This window comes from Eulemur rufifrons, chromosome 14, assembly GCF_041146395.1.
Source record: "Eulemur rufifrons isolate Redbay chromosome 14, OSU_ERuf_1, whole genome shotgun sequence".
Classification (NCBI taxonomy): Eukaryota; Metazoa; Chordata; class Mammalia; order Primates; family Lemuridae; genus Eulemur; species Eulemur rufifrons.
The window spans coordinates 13461485-13479370 of record NC_090996.1 but is presented as its reverse complement, the minus strand read 5'-3'; the positions used below and the strand labels follow the sequence as shown (position 1 = coordinate 13479370).

The 17886-nt window shown below is 56.4% G+C and overlaps 1 protein-coding gene across 2 annotated transcripts in view; it reads right to left on the bottom strand.

Moving 5' to 3' along the window:
- Positions 1–809: 809 nt before the first annotated feature.
- Positions 810–17886, bottom strand: part of FBXL18 (F-box and leucine rich repeat protein 18) — a 46315-nt gene continuing 29238 nt past the window's right edge. Inside the window, exon 5 of one of the 2 annotated variants that reach the window (XM_069486603.1) lies at positions 810–871. In XM_069486603.1, the coding sequence (XP_069342704.1) occupies positions 865–871 (7 nt within the window). In that variant the 3' untranslated portion in view covers positions 810–864. Of the gene's footprint in view, positions 872–10064; positions 12206–17886 lie in introns of those variants that run through there. The other variant, XM_069486602.1, reaches the window with a different exon arrangement.

Here is a 17886-nt window from a genome sequence, read left to right as displayed (position 1 = left end):
TGTGTGTCAGAAAGGGATTTCAGGGACTCTGTGAGTTCCTCGAAATCCAGTCTGCTCCATCCTGCAGCAGCCAATGGTTTGGGTGGGTCCTGACTGCTTCAAGCAAATCAGGGGTTCTCATCCCCCCAGTCAGAGCAATCAGTTCAGGAGTAGAAATTAACACAGAATCCCACAGCCCAGTTGGCTGGGAACTATTCTAAACTGAGTCCTAGAGACACTACTGAGCTGCTGGATCAATCCTGACCTGCAGCCCACTTTACCACTGCATGTTTTTCACTGCACTAAATTCCCTTTATTGTTAAGCTGTTTCGAGCTAGTTTTTCTCCTATTTGCTACCAAACACATCCTGATGCCAGGAGTGGGAGTGCGTTCCTGCAGACTCAATATAGCAATGAGGCCACCTCAGAAGCCAGACAGAGCAGTTTGTGATAGCCAGAGGGTGACTCTCCAGTGTCAGGGAGAATCAAGCTATATTTTAAAAAGCACCAGGTCTGGGAAATGCCACCCTTGGATAGCAAAGGCCTGTGACACCCTGGGTGGCCCCGTCACCGGGAGCAGGTGGCTGAGAAGGAGGAAGTGGCAGGCCTGGGGACAGGGATCAGGCCTCCTGGCTCACCAGATCTCCAGGCCACGTCCCAGTCACTGTGCCTGGCTGGCCCAGGCCCACAGCCCGCCCCGCTGGGGAGAAGAGCCCCTGTCACGCGGAGCCCGCGTCCAACTCTCTCAGCGAGCGCGCTGCCAGCTTGCTCGCCACCGAGCCCAGCTGGAAAACTGCCCACGAGTTAAAAGAGATTTCTTTCCAGCAGACATCGCTCTGGCGGATTCGAGCCTTATCTTCGCCTTCCAGAGTGAGTGTTGTTCATTTCACTTCCTAAAATAAAAAATAAAAAATAAAAAAAACCCCTAAACCACAAACTGTAACACGGTGCAGCCGTTCCAGGATTTGGCTGGAGCGTGTGTGGGAGCTGACAAGGAGCAGCCAGTTGCCGGGCAACAAGCGGGTCCCCAAGAAGGTGGCTCCCGTGGCCCCCTCCTTCAAGGGAGGTTCCACCCACAAGTGTCTGGGGGCCCGGAGAGGAGCTCGCCCGTGCAGAAATGGAGAAACAATGTCTCGATGGAGCCGCGATGCCAACGCCGACTGCAGGGGTTGGAAGGCACCTGCACGTCCGACCTGAGAACTCAGACTGGGGTCGGACGTCACTAGCGGCCACCAGCCACCTTCTGTAGACAGGTCTGCAGCGATGGGCCACAGGGCTCTGGCCTGGGCCCAGCCCGGGGCCACTCATTCATCAATAATTGGCACAAGCGCATGGAAGTCACCTGACCAGATTCACTGCTAAAAAGCTGGGAAAGACAAAAAACATTTCATCTCACCACCACTCCCCAAAAAACCAAAGCAAACCCTGCAGGGCTTTCAATGGCACATGGCCAACAGCCACGATGCCCGGGACTGGGGTGCCGGGAGGGCTGGTGGCCTGCTGGTTAAAGTGGAGAATAGTGGCACCCACCTCATAGCTGTGAAGGTGAACGAGTCAGCACAGAGAGAGAGGCCAGCGTGAGTGATCCAGAAATAAGAGCTGCTATTAATTTTCAGAGATTTTTAAATATAATCGTAAGAACACTCGTCAAATAAAAAGGCCAGTAGCTAAAGACACACGGATGGCAATCCTCCCCCTCCCCAAATGACGCTTGCATTCATAACCTTTATTATTATTCATTTTTGCCTCTTTCATGAAGCCTTTTGTGATTCTGTGGTATGTGGAAAATACCTCCTCCTCTTCTGGAATCCCATGTTTTTTGTCCCTCTTCGGTGGCCGTGGCACTCCCTGCCTGGGTGTAGATTTCTGCATGAGCTGTTTGTTGCTTGCAATGAACGACCCCCAAACTTAGCCTGAAACAATGAACACGCGTGATCCCGTGCCGTCTCGGTAGGTGGGGTACCGGGGGGCCTTCGCTGCGAGGTTCCAAGCGGGGCTCCCTCGAGCTTGCAGTCAGGCTGCCGGCTGGGGCTTCAGTCCCCAAAGGCGTCCCTGGGCTGGAACTCCAAGGTGGTTCGCGCCGATGGCTGTGGGCAGGAGGCCTCAGCCTTTCCACAAAAGGACAAACACCATACGATTCCACTGCGTGCGGTCCCCAGGGTGGTCAAAGTCACAGAGACCGAAAGTAGGATGGTGGGTGCCAGGGGCTGGGGGAGGGGGAGGAGGAGTGTTTAATGGGGACCAAGTTTTAGTCTGGGAGGACAAAAGAACGCTGGAGGTGGCCGGTGGTGACGGTTGGACAACACTGGGAATGTGCTTAACTAAAACCAAGACAAAAAAGAACAGATCGCGGGCCTAAATGCAGGCATTAAAACTATACAACTTCTTGAAGAAAACATCAGAGAAAAATCTTAATGACCTTGGGTTTGGCAAAGATTTCTCCAAAGCAACACAAAAAGCACAAATTGTTTTTTTCAAAATCAGTAAATTGGATGTCATTAAAATTTTTTTAAAGCGGCTGGGTGTGGTGGCTCACATCCATAATTCCAGCACTTTGGGAGGCTGAGGTGGGCGGATCGCTTGAGGCCAGGAGTTCGAGACCAGCCTGGGTAATACAGCAAGACTCTGTCTCTACAAAAAATAAGAAAAATTAGCCGGGTTTGGTGGCGCACACCTGTAGTCCCAGCTACTTGGGAGGCTGAGGCGGGAGGATCGCTGGAGTTCAGGAGTTTGAGGTCAGCCTGAGCAAGAGTGAAATCCCGTGTCTACCAAGAATAGAAACATTAGCCAGGTAGTCCCAGCTACTCAGGAGGCTGAGGCAGGAGGGTTGGTTGAGCCCAGGAATTGGAGGCTGCAGTGAGCTGTGATGACGCCACGGCACTCTATCCAGGGCAACAGAGCAAGACTCTGTCTCAACAACAAACCAAAAAAAGAAGACCTAAACGCGAAAACATCTCATACCCAGGGAGTGGAAGACAGCATTAGTTTCCAACCAGTATTGGTTTGCTAGGGCTGCCATAACGAACGACCACAGACTGGGTGACTCACACGACATCCACGCCAGAGCATGGATGAACCTTGCAAACACCATGCTAAGTGAGAGAAACCAGACACGTTGTGATTCTATTTATATGAACTATCCAAAAAAGGCAAATCCATAGAGACAGCAGGTTAGTGGTTGCTAGGGGTTGGGGGAGGGGAAATGAGGAGTGACTATCAGGGGGCGCAGGGTTTCTTTTTGGGAAGATGAAGACGTTCTGGAATTAGGCAGTGGCTAACGGCTGCAAAGCCTTGTGTATATTCTGAAAAGCCCTGAATTCACTTTAAAATGGTGAGTTTTAGGCTCTGCGCTTTGAGGCTTAGAGCTGCCTTGAGTGTCCCCAGGTGTGGGACCGGGAGCAGGTGGCTGGGTGGGCAAGCAGTGGCCCTCCACGGGCAGAGCGGGGATTAGCCTCCAGGGTTTGCTCCGGGGAACCCAGGAAACGACTCCACAAAGCTCCTGGGCTCTCTCCTGCTGAAAAGGCATTTTCTCAAAGGCCACCGAGTCTTTGTGAGATGCTCTTACCCACAACAGCCCAGGAAGGAACGTCAGGACCCCCCCACCCCCACAGGACTGGCTCTGGCTCTCCTCATCCCACCTGATTTAAGAAGGGTCCCAATTCCACCTCCAGCACACGCTCAACTGCATGAACTTGGCTTCTCACCGGCTCCCAGAGTCCAGGTCCAGCCTCACCTTGGGCAGCCCAGTCTCCCCAGGCTCCCCAGCCTGGTACTGGCTGGTGTATACTTGTTATACGTCCACAACCTGCTCTTCGCTTACTTATACCAATATGTCCTTTCCTTTTTTTTTTTTTTGAGACAAGGTCTTGCTCTGTTGCCAAGGCTGGAGTGCAGTGATGTGATCATAGCTCACTGCAGCCTCACTTTCCTGGGCTCAAGCAATGCTCTCGCCTCAGCACCCCCAGTAGCTGAGACTACCGGCGTGCACCACCATGCCCAGCTAATTTTTTTTATTTTTTTTGTAGAGATGGGGTCTTGCTGTGTTCCCCAGGCTGGTCTCAAACTCCTGGCCTCAAGCGATCCTCCCACCTAGGCCTCCCAGAGTGCTGAGATTACAGGCATGAGCCACTATGCCAGGCCTTAGGCCAACTTTCTAACCAAAATAAATGACCACATCTTATACAGTGTTCTGCAACTTGTCTTTGGGATCAATATACTGTGAATAATTTTTTTTGTTTTACTAGATCTAGGGCAGATATGACCTATTTTTTAAAAGCTCCATGCTATAACATTTTTTTCATAATCCTAAGTCTTTTGCAACTAGAACACATTTTTAACAAAATCATTTTTATTCACTTTGTTTTTCTGTGTATGTGTGTTTGGGTTTTGGAGTTTGGGTTTTTTTTTTTTTTACATCTCAGAATTCAGTTCATGCATGCCCATTGTAAAAAATCTGGAAAAAGACAATAGAAGAATGAAAAATTTAAAAAAAAAGAGGTTCCCAGTCATCTTTCCATCTGGGGGAAAGGGTGGCCTGCGAGTCCCTCCTGCCTTCTATGACTCACCTGTGTGTCTCACCTGTCATCTCCGCACTTTGCAAGAGGCCGTTGGGTACAAACTTCCTACCGCAAACATAGTGCCTTAAAGAAATGCAAATTAAATGTCTTAGGGTCCTGGGGGTTGGAAGTGTGACACTGGTCTCCCAGGGCTAAAATCAAGGTGATGGCAGGGCTGAGTTCCTTGTGGAAGCTCTGGCTGCGGGAGGAGCCCAGTTTCTAGAATCCGCCTGCATTCCATGGCTGGGGGGGTCCTTCCTCCAGCAAGGTAGCCGAGTCCTTCTCACGCCGCCCTCTCTCTGCACTCCCTGTCCCGCCAAGGGCCCTGGGGATTAGACTGGGCCACCAGATCCCAGAGAATCACCCCATCTCAAGCCCGGCTGATTCGCAACCTTAATTCCCCTTTGCCGAGTAACCTAACAGTCACAGGATCTGGGGACTCGGCGGGGACATCTCTGGGGGCCGTTACTCGGCCTCCACAGATGCCCACACACGACGCTGCCCGGGGCTGCTGAGGCCTGTGCAGGAGCCAGGTCGGGGGTCAGAGCTAAGACCACCCTCCTCATCCCTGGAAGCAGCTGGCTGGAGGTCGCCACCCTTCCTGGACACAAAACCAAACTTAGTGGGGTGTGGGGAATGACCGTCCACCACGGTTTCTATCAACTGAAATTTATTTATTTTGGTTTAACTACATTTCCTAATCTGTACGCCTTAATAATCATTGATTTCCTGGGTCATTAGTAACTTTGAAATCGGGGAACTTAGCAAGTAAAAACACCCGTTTGGGGAGCAGTTGGGAGGTGGCCTCGCCGTTCGGCAGCCAAGGGCTGAGACACGGGCCTGACCGCGCCCCAAACTCGGCTCTGCCGCTGCGGCTGCCTGAACGCCCCTCCCGGCCCCGAACACGTCCCTCCTTAGCCCCAGCGATTTCACTAATGAGAGTCTCTTCTAAGGAAATAATCCTAAATATAGAAAAATGCTCTGGCACCAGGATATTCGGAGCAGCTTTCCTTAGAAGAGTGACTAATTAGAGGCAACCTAATTGTCCAAGAGGGGGGCGAGCGGGTGTGCGACAGCAAAGCCGTGTCATTAAGGCGACGGAAGAGCCCGAGCAACCGCCATCGCCGTGGTGAGCGGAAGGCAGGCCCTCAACCCAGTGATCGCGGTTACAGACATTTTTTAGATGCCTGGAACAAAGAGGAAAATATTAGCGGACGTGCTCACGGGGCTGCCGAGATGTGGGTGTGAATTTCTTTTCCCCTTTGTTCTACTTCTCTGAATTTTTCACATTTTCTGGAAAGAATATAATAGGACCAAGTTTACTTTTAATTGAACTGGTTGTGTTCAGTAGTAGGTGTGTCAAATTAAGCCAGTCCCTGCGCGTGTATGTATGTGTGTTAGCGTGGTGTGCGTGCGATGGTGTGTGGGTGTGAATGCAAGTGTGCGAGGGTGTGTCCATGGAGGTGCGTGTGTGACGTGGAATGCATGAGTGTCTGTGTAAATGCCATGTGCCTGCGTGCGCAGATGTGTGAGCAGGTGACATGTGCGATATGAGTGTGACACGCAAGGGTGTCTGTGATCCTGAGTGTGAGCGTGCGGGTGAGCGTTGGTGTCTGCAAGCGTGGGCAGGAGTGTGTGGTCGCGGGCATGTGTGTGAGCGTGTGTGACAGTGAGCGTGTGCACGTCAGAGTGTGCCCTGCGCGGGGCTGGGGGCAGCAGCCTGTTCCTGGACCCTCCTCTCGCGCCCGTGGCAGCCTGAGCTCCAGCCGAGCATAAAAGCCGTGAGCCCTGGGAAAATGCTGCAGGGAAGCACCTGGCCAGCAGGTCACTGCCCGACTGCCCGAGTGCCCCCATGTCCAGCTGGGCAGACACGAGAAAAACAAGATGAAGGTCCCGTCTGAGAAGAGGCAAGACCCCTGACCCCCGACTGCCACCTTGTCCCCCGGCCCCTGCCTCTCCTGGCCACGCCTCCTTGCTGGGCCTGTGAAAGGACACAGGTGACATCCTTTATTTTCCCAGCCTGGCTGGCTGGGAACTCTGCCCCCTTCACCCGAGGCCTGGAGATGGAGGTGGCAGAGACAGGCCCGTTGGGTTCCCAGGCGCTCCAGCCACACGAGAGGTGTCCCTGCGTCCTTGCCACCAACGGTGTCACTGAGCAATGCCCTTCCTTCCTGTCCGTGGGGTGGTGGGCCAGCATGTGGCTTCTGTGGGCCCCGTGACCATGTGGCACGTGTGGCCTTGGGCAGGGAGCAGACCCCCCAGGCATCCTCCCTTCATCTGCAAAACAAGGGGTCGCTGCAGACCATGGCTCTGAAATTAGGATTCTGCGAAGCTTCCTCCACCATCCCAGAAAGTCAAACGCATGATAAATAAATGCCGCGCAGAGCTCCCGGGGATAATCAAAGCGCTCAGGCTGCTGCCCTCCAGCCTCGACTCCTGAGATGCCCGATGCAAACCCTCCAAACACCCAGGCCTCGGCTTTTTCATCTCCACTACAAAGAAAGGCTTTACTTGCGGTCGTTTGATTTCTTTTTTAAAGGCTCAGCCTATGGACAAAGGCCAGGCGGCTTCGCACTCTCGGTAAACTCCAAGTGCAGACCCTTGGCCCTCTCGGGGCTCTGCACGTGTTTCTTGGCCTCCCGGGCCCGGCCCCACAGAGCAGGGGCATCTGCTCAGGAGGCACATGGGAAACACATGCTCCCCAGACCTGGGCCGCCACCCCCACTGCACCCCACGGCAAGGCCACGGGCAGAGCTGAGGTCAACGGGCCGGGCCTTGTCTCAGGCTGCACGACTGCCCTGGTGCAGACAAACTTCCCTTGCCAAGACGCACCTTCTACAAATGGCCACAGCACACCTCCCGCCCCATGAGGTCTGCAAGGAGGGCGCAACACACCTCCTGGCGAGTGGGGGCTCCGTGCCCCACCCCTTGAATGTGGAGGACCTCTGACTGCCTCAGTCAACAGGGTGTGTGGAAGTGGCCCTATGTGACGTCTAAGGCTAGGGCACGTCCTCCTGGTTTTCTTGAGACACTCGCTCTTGGGACCCAGCCACCATGTTGTAAGGAAGCCCAACTAGCCCACGTGGAAAGACCATACGGAGAAGCCACATGTAGGCCCAGCTGAGGTCTTGGTCAGCAACCGTATCAATAACCAGACATGGGTGAAGACGCTTCCAGAACATTGCAGCCCTTAACTGTCAACTCCCCCCCGCAGCAGAGGCTCCAGACAAAGGCAAGCCATCATGCTATTTCCTGGCTGAACACCTGCCCTGCAGAAGCTGTTCCAAACCCCCCAACCCCAGCACCCATCCTCCACCATCTGAAGTGGGTGGAGCCACTGGCCTCGGGCCCAGGGAGAGGGTCACAGGTGAAAGGTGAACGTGTCCCTGCTGGAAAGACCACACGGCTGCCTGGCTTTCTAAATCAAGTCCATTTTATTTGAAATTTTCCACATGCCACAGATTTACATGAAAATTCCCATTCGGGATGTAGCTTGCTCCAGGGAACACCAAGATCAGACTCGGGCATCACCATAGGACGCCACACACGGGCAATTCAACTGGACAGGGACAGGGAGGTCGGTCATTAAAAGGCAGGTGACACATGTACGGTCATTTAGCACCCGCTCTCGAGATACAGCGAGATTCCAGGCCAGGGAAAGTTCTCGCCCTAAAAACACACCGAGCTCTGTCTGCTGTTTCTGGGCAAAGTCACACACAGACAGCTGACGGTCGGCAGGGTGGTGGTGCAGGGCTGGGGGGATACGTCACCAACGGCTGCAGGTGACAGCCACGCACATGCACACACGCTTGCACACACACTCACACGCACACGCATGCACACACCCCTGCACGCATATCGTCACACACTCGCCCAGCTCCGTGGACATGTCACCAACACGGCGGGCCCAGCTGCAGCGCACATCCAGCTCCGTTTCTGTGCAGAGAGAGGCCGAGTTGGGCCTGGTGGCGGCAGCCTCGAAAACCTCTCACAACTGCCGCAGCCAAGCAGCAGCCCTGGGTCACCCTCATCCCCACCTTCAATATGTCTGGAAAAAGCTTTAGAAAGTCGTTTAGACGACACTGGCCAGCCTGTGTCAGAGCCACCGCTGGTTTTTTGCAGTCTCTGGGCCATTTGTTCATCACACCCAGGAGATCCTAGAAACTTCTGCACCCCCACATGCAAATGAGACCGATGACCATCACAAAGAGCCCCCCTGTGTCAAGGCAGAGGCCACCGAGAACACCAGGCGGCGCCGCCCCTGTCCACGTCCACGGAAGGTGCCTCAGGTCTCACAGCAACAGCCATGTGCTCCGCCCACTGAATTCTCTCACGGTGTCTAACGAGAGCTCTGCAGCGCTCAGATCCTAAAAGGAGCAAATAACGAGGGAAGGAGGAGGCAGGAGGCCACCCCAGCGCTGCCTGGTCGGAGACGTGAGGGTGGCTGCCCTCGCCACGGCAGGTGCTACTCTGGGACCCTCACTGGCCAACAGGGCCCCAGGCTGTGGCTGCCTCCACCCCGCCAGGCCCAGGCATGCACCCAGCTTCGGTCTCCTGGGCCCGAGTGGCCTACGGCGCTGGGTCCCAGAGCAGGGAGCCACTAAGGAGGGTGCTGCCGAGCTGGCGGGAGGGTAGGGGGCAGAGCGGCACCCCAGGCGTGTTTCCAGTGCCAGAGGAGCTCAGCCTGTCCTGGCTGCCGTCCTGGGCCAGAGCAGTGAGCGCCTCCCCACGTGTAGACACACAGGCTCATGGACAGCCTCACAGAGAAGCCACCTCTCAGGCCTGTGTCCTCATAGGGCCTCTGGCAGGCGGCTGACAAGCAGGGACAGACCTATCCCTCTGCTGTGTGAAAGAGGGACAATAAAATGACCTGCCAGTAGAAGTGAGAAAAGCCACCTCCCAGCAAGAAGGGAGGACCTGAAGGCCCAAGAATGCGCCTTTTCTCCGGTTCCCTCAGGCTCGATGCCTTCCCTGGGGACACCTGCAGAAGCCTGGGGTCGCCCAGTGTTGCCTGGCGACGGGGAGCAGGCCGTGGGGCCACAGGCGGCTGGACCCAGGGCCTTTGAGGACCAGGGAGGAAAGGACAGCCGGGTGTGGGGCAGACAGGAGGGACAAAAGCCCTGCCCCTCCACCTTCCTTCCCACCCCCGAGTCTCTCCGTCACACACGCTCGTGCACACACACATGCACGTGCACACAGCACAGGCACAAGCACGCACATTTGCACACGCAGGGCACACGTGCACGGATGTACGTACATGCACAGAGACACGTGCACACACAGATGTGCACATGTGCACACAGACACATGTGCACAGGCAGGCACGCGGCCGCGTGCTGACCAGGCGCCTCCCGGCAGGCAGCATATGGTCCACCGCTTAACAGCCTCGTTCTGCCAATTGGGGGCCATTAGGGTGGGTTCTTTTCCCAGCGTAAAATGCTGCAGAATATAAATTGCAATTAACACCGGTGCCAAAATAGCACTTAGCGAAAATAAGCACGTTATTAACATCTGGTGGGGTGTAGAAGCAGTGGAAATTCTTGCTCTAAGTCAAAGGATTGTTACAGGGGACACTAAAAATACAAGGCTACTGTCTGAGGGTTGCTTTCCAAGGCCGTTTGCAGCCCCAGCCCCATTTATGAGCACAAACCACGCTGCCAGTGAAAACTGCTTGCTCATGAGAACAGGCCATCCGGGCGTGATCGTAAAAACGCCAGGATGAATTCCAAGCGGGGGCTGCTCTGGAGGAAAGGAGACAGGCACAAAAGCCACAGCACCCAGAGCCACACAGGCCCCTGCAGGTCCAGAACGTCCCAAGCCACGTGCCTCCCTCCTGGGCCGCCCACCCGCCTATCAGGCTGTGAGCAGTCAGCCCTGGTGGCTCCACACCACCTGATCGGATCCCCCTCGCTGGTGGTCTCCAGGTGCCATTTCAGAGCTCGAAAAAAATGCCCAGAAACTGGGGCAGGGGGAGGACCCTCATCTACAGTTGGGTGGGACTTGGCCCTGGGCAGCCTGTCCTACGGCCTGCATGCCAGGAGGAGACGGGACCCAGCTCTGTGGCTCTCAGAGGCTGCGTCAGGAGGGCAAAGGCTCTGTCCAGTGTGGTCCCGTGGCGGGGCACTCCCTGGCCTCAGCCTGCAGACGTGTCCCTCTGGCCAGGAGGCAAAAATCCCCCCGCTGGCTGCAGCCTGGAGCGGGAGAGGATGCCCCATGCTCCAGAGAGGGGGAGACAACCCCACTCACACAAGAAGGACGGGGCGAAGCGGGAGGAAACCTCACCCTGCAGGGCCCCGGTGCAGACGAGCAAAGCCACTGGAGCAGGGCGGAGACCCAGTCGGAGCGGAGAAGCCTACGGAGGAGGACGGGTCAGAGAGTGTGGGGGCAGCCAAGGCCAGGGAGGCTCTGCAGGCCTGGCCCACGGCGGCCAGGACAGCCCCTGCAGACACCAAAGCGCCCACACAATGTCCGCAGCCTGCTGGGGCCCGGTACCAAGAAGGGCCAGGGCCGGGGCCCAGAGGCACAGGACACAACCACAGCCTCCCCGCCAGAAGCCACCAGCCAGGGGACCATGGCTCCAGGAGAGTGTCAAGTTTGAGGGAGGCGGAGGCAGCCAGCTCGGTGCACAGGGTGAGGCCTTGGACACTGGAGGTCGTCCCTCGTTTTCAGAGTATCGAGTATTTAACTGTTAAATAAAGTTATCTGAAATGGGATAATTTGATCACTACTCCAGCCTTAAATATCTCTTCTGGATTTTAATGTATCAAGTTACTCTAGCAAAGCCAAATGTATATATAGATCTCCCTAGAAAGGCAGGCGGACCTTCACGGGGAGCTGGAGTTCCTGAAGCCGAATGCCATGAATCGGGTGTGGGGGGCGAGGTGGCCTCCCGAGAGGGACAGGCCCTGCTCCGAGGACCCAACAGGCCCAGGGAGGCCCTGCCCAGCCATCCCAAGACGTACGTGGGTTACACTGTGTCTTAATGGGAAGGAGCGCCCCAAATCTGCAGCCCTACGGGTCACACAGCCGGCTCCGCCACACGAGGGCACGCGCAGGCGCAGCGAGCAGCACGGCTGTCAGCACACGCCACCCACACGCAAGGGCCCAGCCGCCCGCCCTCGGAGCCCGGATGGCAGGTGACCACGAACCACCAAGGGACATTCTCCAAGGCCGCAGCCCCTACCTCGCGCTCTGGGGCTGTGGCAGGCCCCCAGCATTGAGTCTCTGTGCGAAACAGCCTGCCAGGCCCCCCACCTGATCCCCCTCTGGCCACCCGGAGCGTGTCCCCTCATCCCAAACTTCACTGCGCAAAGTCCTCGCGAGAGAAAGCCGGAGGAGACACTCAGAGCCCCAGGAACCATCGGGAGGGGCAGCTCTCCTCCTCCTGTGGCAAACGCACGGGTCCCTGGTGTCTGCAGGCTCCTGGGGCTGCAGGCAGGCGGGGAGCAGTGGTGGCATCTCACGGTGGCTTAGACGACAGGCGGGGGCTCGGCACGGTGCTGGGCCCGTCCCTCTCACCACCACAGGTTAGGCGGTTCCTCAGCCACTCTGCTTTTAAATAAGGTGATCTCATCCAGGTGCACCATGGGGACATCCCGGATCACGTCGGTTAGGCCCTCGTGGAGCAGAGGGAAGATGACGACGTTCAATGCGGGGCGCTCGGCCTGGAAGCTGAATCAGAGATAAGCCATTAGCAGAGAGTCGCAGGCCCCCGGAGCAGAGCAGAGGCCACCTGCAGAAGCCCGAAAGAGGCTCGCACCTGCCCTCCCCACATGGGCTCACCTGTGTCTCCCTGAGACCCCAGGCCTGTGTGATAGTCATCCTGGTGGCAGCCAGAGCCAGAGGGGGCGAGCGAGGGGGAGGAGGAGGAGGAGGTGGGGAGGAGGGAGCCAGGCAGGAGGAGGCACCCACTCCACACCAGGCACGAGAGTCAGAGGCCGGGGGAGGCCTGCCCTGCTCTGCAGACAGGAGAGCTGGCCCAGGCCGGCCACTGCATTCCCGGGCAGCTACGGCAAGGGAGCCACAGAGCCGACACCTCCGGCCACCGGAGGCCCCACGGCAAGGATGGAGGAAAGGGACAGGTGGCCAAACCTACACAGCTGGACACGGGCCACCCTCGAGGGGGTACAATCCCCAAGTCAGGTGAGGCAGCAACACGGGCTCTGCTTTGGAACTGCGCGTGTTCTCCGGACCTGTGACAAGTAGCTGGCGGATGACCTTTCCCGCTCAACCCCTCACCCCACGGGGACCAGCCCCCTGACATACTATGCATGGGAAGCTTGTGTACAGCGCCTGTGGAGTGTTACCGAGTGTCAGGCATCATGCCGAACTTGCCAGACGTGACCCCATTTCACCTCTCCACGGCCTCTGTCCCTCAGCTGCTCAGGGGCAGAGCGGGACCCTTCCCAGTCAGAGCAAGCCCTGTCCACGTTACCTCTCACTGGGCCAAAATGCAAAGTAAAGAAAATCCACGTGTCAGCCCCAGGAGCTCGAGGCAAAAGAAAGAACACAGCAGTGCCCATGGAGGGTGACAGAAAACATCTAGAAACTTCCATCCGAGGGTCTCAGAGGCCATAAGGCGGGAAGGTGCCCACGAAAGAGACCCTTGCCATCTGCCAAACTAAGGCAAGTCCCCTTCGGCCCAAGCACCAGCTTGAAGGAGGAAGGCCGTGGCCTGGCCTCTCCCCGTGGCCCCTGCCCGTACGCAGGGTCAGTGCAGAAAGGCACTCATGGAACCCGACACTTTGGCAATAAAGATGCCAAAAAACACCTCCAGGTTCTGTGCGATGTCTGCTTGCTGGCAGCGGCGTCTGTGACCGTGAACCTCACAGGCCCCACAGCAGACACTATGCCTGCCTGCCCATCGTGCATTTACTTAATTTTTTATTTATTTATTTATTTTTTTTTTGAGACAGAGTCTCACTCTGTTGCGCGGGCTAGAGTGAGTGCCGTGGCTTCAGCCTAGCTCACAGCAACCTCAAACTCCTGGGCTCAAGCGATCCTCCTGCCTCAGCCTCCCGAGTAGCTGGGACTACAGGCATGCGCCACCATGCCCGGCTAATTTTTTGTATATATATATTTTAGTTGTCCATATAATTTCTTTCTATTTTTAGTAGAGACGGGGTCTCACTCTTGCTCAGGCTGGTCTCGAACTCCTGACCTCGAGTGATCCACCCGCCTCGGCCTCCCAGAGTGCTAGGATTACAGGCGTGAGCCACCGCGCCCGGCCCATTTACTTAATTTAAAACAAAATCTCCCCCACGTGCGTGCAAAGGTTCTGGTGTCACCCAAGGCTCTTATGGAGCTGCTGTCCAGATAGGACAGGGGGTTCGCCTCTCACCACAAGCAAGGAGGGCAGAGCCGAGGCCTGCTCCTTCCACCAGTTCAGGGCAGCACGAGCTGCAGCTGTCCCGCTGGCCAAGAAGGAACAGCACTCCCTGGAAGTCCCCGGGCCATGGGTGGAGGCGCCACCACCAGGGTCCAGCTGCTTCCTTCTGAGGGCTCCAGCTCTAGTTCACACCTGGATCAACTCTGACTTGGACAAAGCTCTGGAGAGCAAACCCACATCTTTTTATCTTTTCTTTGTACAGCACCTCCCCGGTTCTCAGGGAGCCTGCACATGCTGCCTGGCCAGGATTCACGGCTGTGTGCTGTCACCTGGGCTACAGGGCAGTGGTGTCATCACAGCTCAACGCAACCTCCAACTCCTGAGCCCAAGCGATCCTCCTGCCTCAGTCTCCCAAGTAGCTGGGACTACAGGCGAGTGCCACCACAACGGGCTGACATTTCTATTTTTAGTAGAAATGGGGTCTCACTCTTGCTCAGGCTGGTCTCAAACTCCCGGCATCAAACTATCCTCCCACCTTGGCCTCGCAAAGTGCTGGGATTACAGGATGAGCCAGCACGCCCGGCCTCTAAAAAAGTATTTTTTAAAAAATCAGCCAGGGGGGCCGGGCACGGTAGCTCACTCCTATAATCCTAGCACTCTGGGAGGCCGAGGCGGGAGGATCGTTCGAGGTCAGGAGTTCGGGACCAGCCTGAGCGAGAGCGAGACCCCTCATCTCTACTAAAAATAGAAAGAAATTATATGGACAACTAAAAATATATATAGAAAAACCTAGCCGAGCATGGTGGCACATGCCTATAGTTCCAGCTACTCAGGAGGCTGAGGCAGGAGGATCGCTTGAGCCCAGGAATTTGAGGTTGCTGTGAGCTAGGCTGATGCCACAGCACTCTAGCCTGGGCAACAGAGCAAGACTCTGTCTATTAAAAAAAAAAAAAAAAAAAAAAAAAAAATCAGCCAGGAGAAGTAGCCCAAGTATCTGCGAGCTAATAAACAGACAAACAAAATGTGGTCCATCCGCACAATGGAATATTACTCAGCCTTAGAAAGGAAGGAAACGCTGACACATGCTACCACATGCATGAACCTAGAGGACATTACGCTCAATGAAATAAGCTCATCACAAAAGGACAAATACCATATGGTTCTACTCATATAAGACTCCTATCGTAGTCAAATTCACAGAGACAGAAAGTACGATGGTGGGCACCACGGGCTGGGGAAGGGGATGGGGAGCTGTTTAAGGAATACGGAGTTTCTTTTTGGGGTGAGAAGGGTTTGGGTATGGACAGTGGTGATGGGTTCACGACACCGTAAATGTACGTAATGCCACTGAATTGTACACTTACAAATAGTTAAAATGGTAAGTATCTTACCAACCATATCAAAGCATCTAAATTTACAGAGAAATTGGGGTGGGGTGTGACGTCCATCACTAACCCTGGTGGCGGGCACTGCCTGACCCTCTCCACCCCTCACCGCCCACAGAGCTAATGCCACCCACTGAGGACTCATCCCCAGCTTTTGGAGCCCCAAAGCTGGCAACCCCCACACCCCACTGTTCCCAGGTCATCCCTCCAAAAGACCCCTGAGAAAAGGGAGGCACACAGACCACAGTGTGGACGATGAAAAATGCTGCTTTCTAGGCACACGAGAAGACAGCTGCTCCCCTGGGTCAGGCCTGAAGAAATACCCGCCGGCCCCAGCAGGTCCTTGGCTACCTGTTGCTGTGGCCTGAGCACCAGGGTGGGGTCTGGCTGCGGACCAGGAGCCCTCGCGCCCAACCCTGGATCGCTGCTCACTGCGCCACGGCGTGATCAGGGCCCCTGATTCCATGCCTGGAGAACGAGGGCTCCAGGGACCATGGAAGGATTCCCAGGCCACCCATCCGCTGCTCAACTCCCAGATGCCAGAGACAGACTCCTTGGTGGCAGGAGAAGGTCTCCTACCAGACACAGCCACAGCCCACCATGGGGTCTCCCTCTGGTGGCCTGGACAACCTTGACCATAGAAGATGTTATCAGCAAACACCTCCCACTCGCTCAGCAGTAACCAGGGGCCACGACCCAGGCCCTGATGTCCCTTCCCGACACCCATGCTCTGCAAGGGCTGCGGTGAGGCCCACAGCACTCTGACCACTGGTCCAAGGGCTGCCAGCCCCCAGATCCAGCCTCATGGGCGCCCTCCACGGAGCCAGAACTCACCAGCCACGGAGCTCTGAGTCCAGGCCACGCTCTCTCCCAGTTGAACCTGCAGATGCGAAACCCTGTTGGCCCCAGCGTTCCAGGCAGGAACGACAGGCTGACCCTAGAGACCGCCACACAACAGTGAGCCAAGCAATTCACCATGGACTTCAACCGCCTCCTCTGGCAGCAATTAAGGATACAAAATAACACTAATTCAATTGTTTTTGAAGCCACTTTCAATTCTACAGCTCTCAGTGTTTGTCAGACTTAAACCATTTGTTGCTTCATCTGTAAACTTACTCGCTTGTAGACCGGTTTGCAGAATAGACACGTGAGACGACGTCCTCAGAGGTCTCCTGGCATCAGGTGGCCCCCTGAGCAGGAGGCCCTTGGCACTTGCCAGGGACACACCAACGTGTCAGGGGCCACATCCTCCAGTGCCGCAAACCAGGAACGTGCGGCGACAACATGCGCAGGGCCAGGGGAACACGCTCCAGGATGACTTGGAGGGTGAATTCCCACGCGACCCCTGTGGTGGGACGTTAGACCCGAGTCACACCAGCCTGTCGGGGGCGGGAGGACCACGCCTCCTCCCACTTGCTGGACAGGGTTCCAGAGTGTTCTGTAGGAAGGACACTGTACAACCCGATGCCAGGCCTTTCAGGGTGGAAAACTGACAGCAATTCTGGCACAAGTGACTGTGGTGGCCTGGAAGTGCCAGGAAGGGGAGAGACGCCCTGTAGGTGCTGGCCCGGGAAGCATGTCACCCTGGAAAGCACTGGTCCAGCCTCAGAGCCGGCACGTCCTCACCCTGGACGGCGCTGCCGTGGGAAGGGGAAGCTCCAAGCTGGGAACATGTGCTCCCCGCCTCGGGCCCCCTTTGCAGGCTCTGAAGACAAGCACTGGGACACCCTAGAAGCAGGACAAGGCTGTCAGAGACCTCAGGGCCCTGACACAGAGGTGACCAGCTGCAGCACCCCTTCCCCGAGCCCCAGCCTTGCTGTCCTGCCCAGGCACAAGCGGGTCGCTGTGAAGAGGCTGAGTCCGCACCTCTCAGGAGCTGCCTCCCGGCCCAGACCTGGACATCGCCGGCACAGCCTTTTCCGCTTCGCTGAAGGAGGGAACTGCCTCTCCCCTCAACAGGGCACTGTAGTTTACTGCGGGAAGCAGCAGACGGTGGCAGGACGAGTCACACTGGCTCCAGTGCCTGCCACTTATTCGTAGTGTGGCCGTGGCAATCACCAAAACGTCTCAAAGTAGAAGGCGCCGCCACCACAGAATGACTGGGGGACCCATCCACGTTACCATTTACCCAGGGCAGGCGCAGAGAGCTGGTGCCGCTTCTACCACCAGAAGGTCACAGCAGTGGCTGGAAACAGCTGCAATTTCACAGGGAGGAAACCACAGCTCAGAGAGGGAAGTGACTTGCTCAGAGTCACAGAGCCAGCGAGTGAAGGTGCTGGACTGTGAGCCCAGCACGTGGGCTTTGAGGGCAGGAGGCTAATTTGACCTCAGCAGAGACACCGCATGGACCAAAGAGTCTCAAGATGTTGTCACTCCCCACAGGAAACCCAGAGACCCAGGGCTGGTGACACAGTGCCCTCCCCAGCCCCAGATGCTATAAGGCCTGGCAGGAAGCGATTCCAAATGGGAGAGCCCAAGAAAATCAGGAGCCTTTGAACCTCCCCTTGGAGGGGTGGGCCTGCCACATAGCACAGCAACTTGGAGACGGCAGAATGGGCCGTGCAGAAAGGAAGAACCTCGACAAAGGGCCACGGACTCTGGCTCCTGGCACTGCCCAAGCTGTGGGCCGACCTGGACCA